The 10,170-nt window shown below is 41.3% G+C and overlaps 1 protein-coding gene across 1 annotated transcript in view; it reads left to right on the top strand.

Annotated features, from left to right (window-relative positions):
• Positions 1-3,187: 3,187 nt before the first annotated feature.
• LOC139639286 (heat shock protein DDB_G0288861-like) overlaps positions 3,188-10,170 on the top strand; it is a gene marked incomplete at both ends in the record, with an annotated part of 22,028 nt that continues 15,045 nt past the window's right edge. Inside the window, 2 exons of the mRNA XM_071513371.1 lie at positions 3,188-3,306; positions 5,964-7,401. Coding sequence (XP_071369472.1) covers positions 3,188-3,306; positions 5,964-7,401 — 1,557 coding nt within the window. The remainder of the gene's footprint in view (positions 3,307-5,963; positions 7,402-10,170) is intronic.

Raw genomic sequence — 10,170 nt, 5'->3', positions numbered from 1 at the left:
TTTATTTATTTGCACACAATACAACAAATAATGGTACAAAGGTGAAAAACAGAGGTGTGGTTATTGTGCAGGAGAGGTCGGACGCCATAAACTTATCAGAAAGGTCTCCCATTATTCTAGTTATTTTTGGTGTTAAAGACCGAAATATCACACTATCTAACAATCAATATAATATGATTGCATTTGTTACACTTTTAGCTCGTAGATTGATATTACTTAACTGGAAACAAACAAAATCACCAACTTACTCAGCTCTGATGAGGGACGTTATGCAACATCTTCAGTTAGAAAAAATTAAGTTCACAATGAGGGGGAATGTAGGTTGGTTTCATGCAATATGGTAATCATTTATAAATTACTTCAATAAGACTGTGCTGAACTCACCTTAGAATTGGCCTAAAAAAAGTAAAAAATGTAAACACACTTTTTTTATTTTTTTTAATTTGTTTTGTTTTGTGTTTTTAGTGTGTGTTAATGTGCTTATATAATATTTTTGAGTATTTGGAGATTTGTCATACACCATTCAAATATTTTATTTATGCGTATAGGTGTGAATATGAGCGTGTGTTATGTTTTGGAGGAAATCTTTAGAGATGGTGTATGTTTTGTACCAAAAAACCCAATAAAAAGAGTTAAAAAAAAACAAAAACGTAAGGTCTCCCATCTGGAATTGAAACAAAACAATAACAGGCTGTTGGTAATAATTGATGCAATTAAGACACATCACAACATCATAACAGTCTAAAAACAAAAAGTATGTGCACAAGCCAAAGGAATTTTGCTTCTATGACTACAGTTGTCTCCTAAAATAACACAATCATCATAAACAACTATAAAGTTTATTTATGCGAGCTTGTAGAAGGCGTTCAGGTGGTTTAAAACTCCCTCCGGCGGCCATATTGGAGGTCCTCAGCTTTGTGAACAGCTAAACCTACAACTTGTCCGTCTCAACAAAACTGAACAGACGGCTAATTTCTGTCTGTTTTTGACTGAACTGATCATTTCATCACTGATCCATCTGATTGATTTAGAGTTTAGATAATGTCAGCTTGTTAGCTAACAGCTAACCAGAGGTGGACTGGCCATCTGGAGTAGTGGGAGTTTTCCCGGTAGGCCGGTCCTCCTGTGGGCCGGCGGTAGAGGTGGGATGTAACAAAGTAAAAATACTTCATTACTGTACTTAAGTAGAATTTTCAAGTATCTGTGCTTTACTCAAGTTTTTCTTTCACTGAAGACTTTTTACTTTTACTCACTACATTTCAAAGAAAAATCTGTACTTTCTACTGACTGCATTTTCAAAACAGACTCGTTACTCTCGGGAAATCATCAACTGATTTTTTTTTACGCATCAGACGGCTTCCATCCCGGAAGCAGCTGATCAAGAGCCAGATGTGATCGGCTGCTTGTTCAGCAAAGCGACACCAAAAAGGAAGGAAAGGGAGAGAGAGAGAGAAGCAACAGGAAGAAGAGAGAAGCAACAAGAGAGAGAGAATTAACGTTAGTGAATTCAGCTGCTAGGATTAACATTTGTGATCTGAGCTGCAGACTCTTTCTCATCTGGGATTCAGAGGAACGCTCAACAGAAAACCAGTTTAGAACATTAGAAATTAATTTTGGAGAACGACTTTTTACTTTTATACTTTAAGTAAATTTAAGACCATGTACTTTTATACTTTGACTTGAGTAAAGGGTTTGAAACGGTACTTCAACTTCTACCAGAGTATATTTTTAGATGAGTATTTGCACTTTTACTTGAGTAGGGAATTTGTGTACTTCTACCACCTCTGGCCGGCGGTGAGTCCAGCAACACTGAAACAGGTATTCCTTGAAGAATGTCATAATATTGTGAAACAGCACAGATTTGTTGAAATGAGCTAAATGATGTGCCAGCGCTGTAAGAGAGAGACTTCATGAGATAAAAATGATTTGTGAGGCTCGTCATTTTCTACAGTGTTCATCTCATGGGGTGAAATCATCATAACAGATCAGATCAATGGCATCTTGTATAAGGACGGATCAATACTGTTTAGGAGAAAGACTGATTGGTGGAGCTAGAGGGATCTGAGGTCTGATGGCCCAGGGGTGAAAGATGATGGACAGACAGACAGACAGACCGACCGACCGACAGACAGACAGACAGACAGAGAAACACGGATGATTCTTTTTGTTCTTCTCTACTATGAGGCTACTTCTACTACTTATAAGCAGGTAGGTGTGTTTGTTTCGAGAAGCTTATTGGGTAACACTTTATAATAACCATCATTAATAAATGGTAAATTGATAGTTAATTAAACTTTAGTTAATAGTTATTTTACTGTTAACAAACAATGAAATGATCATTAATAATGTTTACTAATTATTAGTAATGCTATAATTTATGTTATTTTATCATTCGTTTGTGTAATATAAAATCATTTGTTTATAAATGATATATTGTATCATAGCTTTTTACCCTTTTTACTGTCTCTTATCAGCTATGATACAATATATAATTTATAAACAAATGATTTTATATTACACAAACGAATGATAAAATAACATAAATTATAGCATCACTAATAATTAGTAAACATTATTAATGATCATTTCATTGTTTGTGAACAGTAAAATAACTATTAACTAAAGTTTAATTAAATATCAATTTACCATTTATTAATGATGGTTATTATAAAGTGTTACCGTTTATTGTACAGAGCTGATCTGGGTGGGTGGAGCTGCATAAAGCCAGACAGAGAGAGCATTTTTTTTTTTAAGGCTAAATTCATGGAGAGGAGAATGACATACTTCCACTGTCTCAGGCTGGAATTGAACCCAGAACCTTCATGGTACAAGGAAGACGCTCTATCAGACTGAGCTATGATGCTGTATAAATGTGTTTTTGAAAAATTTAAGTATTTGCATTTGAATTTCCTACAGCTTGCACCTTAATCCTACTATAAAATGAGGAAAACTCTGTCCGTCTGTCTGTCTGTCTGCATCCATTTTGCTCCTCAATGGGTTGGCCAATCAATCTGAAACTGCACATGGGCATTGAGCATTGGCATAGGCAGGGACTGACCAAGCTGATTTTTCCATTTTCCAAAATTTATGCTGTTTATGCGCATTTTTGGCAAGTCTGCGCGGAGTTGTGGCACACGCATCCCCGGGTCTGGACTAGTAAGTTCTTGACTTTCCCTTTGGCGCTTAGTGTTTCTGGAACAGCCGTCCTCTGTGCTCACAGATAGTGTAGAGGTAAGACCCTCCACTCTGGAGTCACATGTGGGCCTGGAGGCCTGGGATCAAATCCCATCAAACGACAGCAGCAAGGTGAGGCTTCAGACAAGGTGAGTGACAAATGAGACAAGGTGAGTGACAATTAATATGACAATACTTAATATGTCAAATTAAACATGAGAAACCCCAGCCAAAACAAAAAAAGCTCAAGGTAACCCTAAAAACTCAATCCAACCAAAAACTAAAACCAACCACAAACAATGACATGTCAAAACAAACAAAATTAAAAGACTAAACAAACAACAAAAACAGAAACTCAAACAACAAAATAACCAAAACATAAAACCATAACAACACCATACAGGTACCTGGAGGTTCAAAAACAAAAGTGGGTACAACACAAAAACACATCTGTCAAAAGTTTTACTTTAAAAGTTCTGACTGGATGGCTGTTTTTTTCCTTCTTGTTTCCTCATCAGGTTTCTGGTCTCATCAGGATCATCAGTGTGTTCTACTGACAGTAAAGAGACACAATCTGAATCTGAACGTTCCTATTTCATTTAATAGAAATCTGATCTATTCTACAAAGTACTGCAATCTGAGTAGTTTGAAATACAAAAATACTGCTTCCACCAGCTTCTACCACTACTGCTACTATAACTGCTACTACTGCTCCTATTCCTACTACTACTCCTACTGCTACTGCTACTGCTACTACTACTGCTACTACTACTACTACTCCTACTGCTACTACTACTGCTACTACTACTACTGCTACTACTACGACTACTACTATGACTACAGCTACTACTAGGCTACTGCTACTACTACTGCTACCACTACTAGTACTACTTCTGCTACTACCACTACTACTACTACTACTGCTACTGCTACTACTTCCACTACTACTACTACTGCTACTGCTACTACTACTACTACTGCTACTACTACTGCTACTACTACTGCTACTACTACTACTACTACTACTACTACAACTACTACTGCTACTACTATTACTACTACTATGACTACGGCTACTACTAGGCTACTGCTACTACCACTGCTACCACTACTAGTACTACTTCTGCTACTACCACTACTACTACTACTGCTACTGCTACTGCTACTACTTCCACTACTACTGCTACTGCTACTACTACTACTACCTCTAATACTACTACTGTATTGTTTTTTATTAATTTTTATTAATGCACAATTATGGTTATACTTTAAATATTGAGTGTGATCAGTTTTTGATGTCCAGCTTGAAAACAGTTAAATGTAAAACAGTTTCTGTTAGAGACAGACAGATGGATCTGCTGCTAAATCACTTCTGCTCTCCTCCATTATTTCTCCTCCCTATGTCTCTCTCTCTCTCTCTCTCTCTCTCTCTCTCTGTCTCTCTCTCTCTCTCTCTCTCTCTTTGTCTCTCTCTTTCCCTTTCTCTCTGTCTCTCTCTCTGTCCCTTTCTCTCTGTCTCTCTCTCCCTCTCTCTCTCTCTCTCTCTGTCTCTCTCTCTCTCTCTCTGTCTCTGTCTCTCTTTCCCTTTCTCTCTCTCTCTCTCTGTCCCTTTCTCTCTGTCTCTCTCTCTCTCTGTCTCTCTGTCTCTCTCTCTCTCTCTCCCTCTCTCTCTCTGCCTGTCACATACTCATGCTCTTTCTCTCTCTTTCTTGCTTTCCCAAATTCCTCTCTAATGAATGAGTTTTCCCCTGTGTGTGTAGTTGTGTGTGTGTGTGTGTGTGTGTGTGTGTGTGTGTGTGTGTGTGTGTGAGTAATGTGTGTGTGTGTGTGTGTGTGTGTGCATGTGTGTGCATGTGTGAGTAACGTGTGTGTGTGTGTGTGTGTGTGTGTGTGTGTGTGTGTGTGTGTGTGTGTGTGTGTGTACGTGATTGATACTGGACAGCTCTGGTCACGCATGTGGTGAAATTGATTGGCCGGAGCGACTACTGCAATCAGGAGCAGTGGGCACCTCCCCCCCCCTTCCCCCTCCCTCCTCCCACCTCCCCTCTTCCTCCCACCTCCCCTCTTCCTCCCACCTTCCTCCTCCTCCTCTTCCCTCCCTTCGCCTTCTCCTCCTCCCCATAATTCCTTCCCCTCCTCCCTCGTACAACCTCCCCCTCCCCCTTTTCTTCCTTCCTTCTCCCCTTCCCTCCTCTCCCCTCCTCCCCCCTCCTCCTCCCCTTTATTCCCCCACCCCCCCCACCCTCCCTCTCCACACCTCATTGGTCAGCTGGGTTGCTTAGCAACAACTGCTCTCTCTCCCTCTCTCTCCCTCTCAGCCAGGTAGAATGCGAGAGAGAGACAGAGAGAGAGAGAGAGAGAGAGAGAGAGAGAGAGAGAGAGAGAGAGGAAAAGATGAATGATGGAGGGAGAGAATGATGGGGGAGGTGAAGGAGAGAGGGAGGGAGGGAGGGTTGAGAGATAAGGAGAGGAGGAGGGATGGAGAGAGAAAGAATGAGGAAAGGATGAGTAATAAAAGGAGGGAGGGAGGGATGAGGGATAGAGGGAGGTGGGAGTGATAAAGAGAGCGAGGGGGAGGATGGAAGGAGAAGGGATGAAGGATGGGAAAGCAGGAATGGAGGGATAGATGCATGATAGAGGCAGAGAGAGATAGAAAGAGGGATGGAGGGGGGGAGAGGGGAGATGGAGGGAGGAGCAGAGGGGGGGAGGGGGGGGGGGTATGTGCTGCAGCACAGAGACCATCTCCTCTCACCTAATTCTCCCATTTATCTTTCTCTCCTCTGAAATAGAAAGAAATTGACCTTTCAGCCTTTGGACATGAGCAGAGGCCAGAGCCTTACAGAACCAGAGTTCAGCCAGAGCCTCACAGAACCAGAGCCTCACAGAACCAGAGCCTTACAGAACCAGAGTTCAGCCAGAGCCTCACAGAAGCAGAGCCTTACAGAACCAGAGTTCAGCCAGAGCCTCACAGAACCAGAGCCTCACAGAACCAGAGCCTTACAGAACCAGAGTTCAGCCAGAGCGTCACAGAAGCAGAGCCTTACAGAACCAGAGCTCAGCCAGAGCCTTACAGAACCAGAGCCTCACAGAACCAGAGCCTCACAGAACCAGAGTTCAGCCAGAGCCTCACAGAACCAGAGCCTTACAGAACCAGAGTTCAGCCAGAGCCTCACAGAACCAGAGCCTTACAGAACCAGAGCCTTACAGAACCAGAGTTCAGCCAGAGCCTCACAGAACCAGAGCCTCACAGAACCAGAGCCTTACAGAACCAGAGCCTCACAGAACCAGAGCCTTACAGAACCAGAGTTCAGCCAGAGCCTTACAGAACCAGAGCCTTACAGAACCAGAGCCTCACAGAACCAGAGCCTTACAGAACCAGAGCTCAGCCAGAGCCTCACAGAACCAGAGCTCAGCTAGAGCCTCACAGAACCAGAGCCTCACAGAACCAGAGTTCAGCCAGAGCCTCACAGAACCAGAGCCTCACAGAACCAGAGCCTTATAGAACCAGAGTTCAGCCAGAGCCTTACAGAACCAGAGTTCAGCCAGAGCCTCACAGAACCAGAGCCTCACAGAACCAGAACCTTACAGAACCAGAGCTCAGCCAGAGCCTTACAGAACCAGAGTTCAGCCAGAGTCTCAGAGAACCAGAGCCTTACAGAACCAGAGCCTTACAGAACCAGAGTTCAGCCAGAGCCTTACAGAACCAGAGCCTTACAGAACCAGAGCCTTACAGAACCAGAGTTCAGCCAGAGCCTCACAGAACCAGAGCCTCACAGAACCAGAGTTCAGCCAGAGCCTTACAGAACCAGAGTTCAGCCAGAGCCTCACAGAACCAGAGCCTCACAGAACCAGAGCCTTACAGAACCAGAGCCTCACAGAACCAGAGTTCAGCCAGAGCCTCACAGAACCAGAGCCTCACAGAACCAGAGCCTTACAGAACCAGAGTTCAGCCAGAGCCTCACAGAACCAGAGCCTTACAGAACCAGAGCCTCACAGAACCAGAGCCTCACAGAACCAGAGTTCAACCAGTGCCTCACAGAACCAGAGCCTCACAGAACCAGAGTTCAACCAGAACCTCACAGAACCAGAGTTCAGCCAGAGCCTCACAGAACCAGAGCCTCACAGAACCAGAGTTCAGCCAGAGCCTTACAGAACCAGAGCCTCACAGAACCAGAGTTCAGCCAGAGCCTCACAGAACCAGAGTCCAGCCTGGGACCTTCGTCACATGTCATTCTCCCCTCTCTCTCCCAAACTTTCCCATCTATCTCTACTGTCTAAAATAAAGGCAAAATGCCCACAAAATAATCTTTTTAAAAAAAGCTATCAATTCTGTACCATTTTAAGGGTTAAATGTAATGCTTCAATCCGTAAATACCATTAATTTAATTTAAATTTAAAATCCAAGCATGTTTCTACATAAATCCACCTATAGGTTAACAGCACAAGGGAAACCAACATCAGATCCTGTGAATTGGTAAATGACAAACCAGGTTTCAACCCGTTCACACTGACTGTAGCACTAGTGTTTGTTTACACTGATCAGCTGTTAAAGATGGTGCCGACTGTAGAAGAAGTTTGTTTGCATTTTTTAATATCTTCTTTGTTTGAGAGCGTGCTGAGGCACTACTACTAGTAATGCAGATAAATCTTTTAAATGTTCTTATTTTTTTTTTATTTGACATGACCAGGAGAAGATTTCACGTAAAAGAGCACCGGGATCTACTCGTAAGCAAGTCAGTAAATATACGTGATCGAACTGTAGTTTCTGATTGGTTAAATTTCACAATATAGCAACGCGTCATAACAACGTAAACTGCGTGATGCGTAAGAAAGTCGGCTTTTTAAAATACTTTTTAAATTCACACAGCATCGCGGTCAGAAGGCTTTCTGGTGTCTGACTCTCTCACACAGAAGTCCTCTATAAAATGTAAAAATATAAAATATAATATGTTCCTCTGTAAAATGTAAAAATATAAAATATAATATGTTCCTCTGTAAAATGTTACAAAAGATGCTTAAAAGACCATTTAACTGCTATTTTGTAACTGCTTTTCCCCATCTATTGTTGTCCATGCATCCATGTTTTATTTCAATGCAGGTGTATAAACCAATATCCCCCTCATACTCACACATACACACACACATGCATGCACACACACGCATACACACACACACACACATGCACACGCACACACGTGCACACACACACACAAACATACTCACTCATACATATCACACACTCACATTTTTTGCTTTTATTTTGATATTATTTTTGTTATTATTGTTGTTGTTGCTTATATATATTTTGTTTTTGTTAGTTTGCCATCACTTTTATGTAGTCATATTATTTTCTGTATGTTATTTTTGTGTTCTCTATAACATTGTGAAATTTTTACATTTTTTAGGTGGAGGCTTCAAGTTTTTCTGGTTTTCTGCCTCTCCCTGCACTGTATATTATATCTTTGTCATTTGTGTAGTTTTTTTTAAATTGTGCAAAAAATAAAACTAAACTAAAATAAATAAAGTCAAAGCTGCCAGTGAGCTGCTTCCTCTGTGTGAATGGGGCTCCTGTTATATGAGACTCTATGGGAGTCCGGCATCACAGCCTGGCCCAACCCTGTCTGTCTGGGGCTCTGGCAGGTCTGGCCTCTTTGGCCTCATAGCTCAGTCCTTCACAGCTGTCTACACACACACAGACACACACACACACACACACACACACGCACACACACACACACACACACACACACACACACACACAAACAGGGCTCAGTCCATTGCGGCTGTCCCCTGTCTAAACTATGAGTGATGTACAGTCTGGTTGTCTGCCTGTCTGCCATCGATACAGTGGACATAACAAAGCACTGCAGTCCAGTCCATTTACTCACACACACACACACACACACACACACACACACACACACACACACACACACACACACACACACACACACACACACACCTCATCTTCAGAGAGAAACAGGTTCAATCTCAAGGTTCGGATGATGAATTATGAAATGTGGAAACTGGATTCTTCAATGTGACCTTGGACATGGAAGCATTCTGCTGTGGCTATATTTACACTAAATATCTGGTTTTTAACTCGTCGCTGTGCGGGTCTGACCCTCTGTCTGAAAAAAAAAAAACATAACTGAAAACAGGCTGACCAGGAGAAACCATGTGGAATCTGATTTGACCTGTTTATACAGTCAAGTCAGTCTATGAAATGCAATTGATTGAGCTTTCATTTTAATTTTTAATCAAAATAATTCAAACTGAATTGAGGATTGCATTGCCACTTTGCATATTGAATTGCCAATTGCAAAATACATTGCCATTTCAGTAAAGAGGCCAAAAAACTTCCATATCTATATGTCTTGCTCTGATTAATCTGGGATTCATTTACACCTGGAACTAACAGCATCTAGTATTCTGATTATGTCTTGATATACTCTACCAGTCAAAAGTTTGGACACACCACATTTTTCTTTATTTTTACTATTTTCCACGTTTTAGAATAACAGGAAAGACTCAAAACTATGAAATAACACAAATGGAATTATGCAGCAACCAAAAAAGTGTTAAAGAAAACAAAACTATCTTATATTTTAGATTCTTTGCCTTGATGGAAAGGCAAAGGCTTTGGAAATAAATTCATACATAGGATCAACTTCACTATTTATATTTGACTAAGAAACTCATTTCAAGCATTTCATCAACCTTTATTTAGTTCTCAGGAGACACACTGAGGGTTGAGACCCTCTTTTCCAGTGGTGCCGAGATTACAAGTAGAGAAAATCACAAATAACACGAAAGAGGAAATGAATGAATACATGAATAAATAAACAACTAAATAAACAAACAAAAAAGACAATTCAAAAAGAGAATCACACAGATCAGTCCATCCTCACAAGTACATCATTTAAAACAGGTGCAGTTAAGGTTAACCAGAGTTGATATCTTTGACTGAAACTGTCCCAGGGGAACAAGGGAATC

The sequence above is a fragment of the Centroberyx affinis genome, unplaced genomic scaffold (assembly GCF_046629955.1).
Source record: "Centroberyx affinis isolate AG114_WGS23_722 - 3 ecotype Tasmania unplaced genomic scaffold, CSIRO-AGI_Caff_v1 ptg007043l_1, whole genome shotgun sequence".
Lineage (NCBI taxonomy): Eukaryota > Metazoa > Chordata > Actinopteri > Beryciformes > Berycidae > Centroberyx > Centroberyx affinis.
Note: the sequence above shows the minus strand (reverse complement) of the source record. Positions and strands in the feature narration are given on the sequence as shown.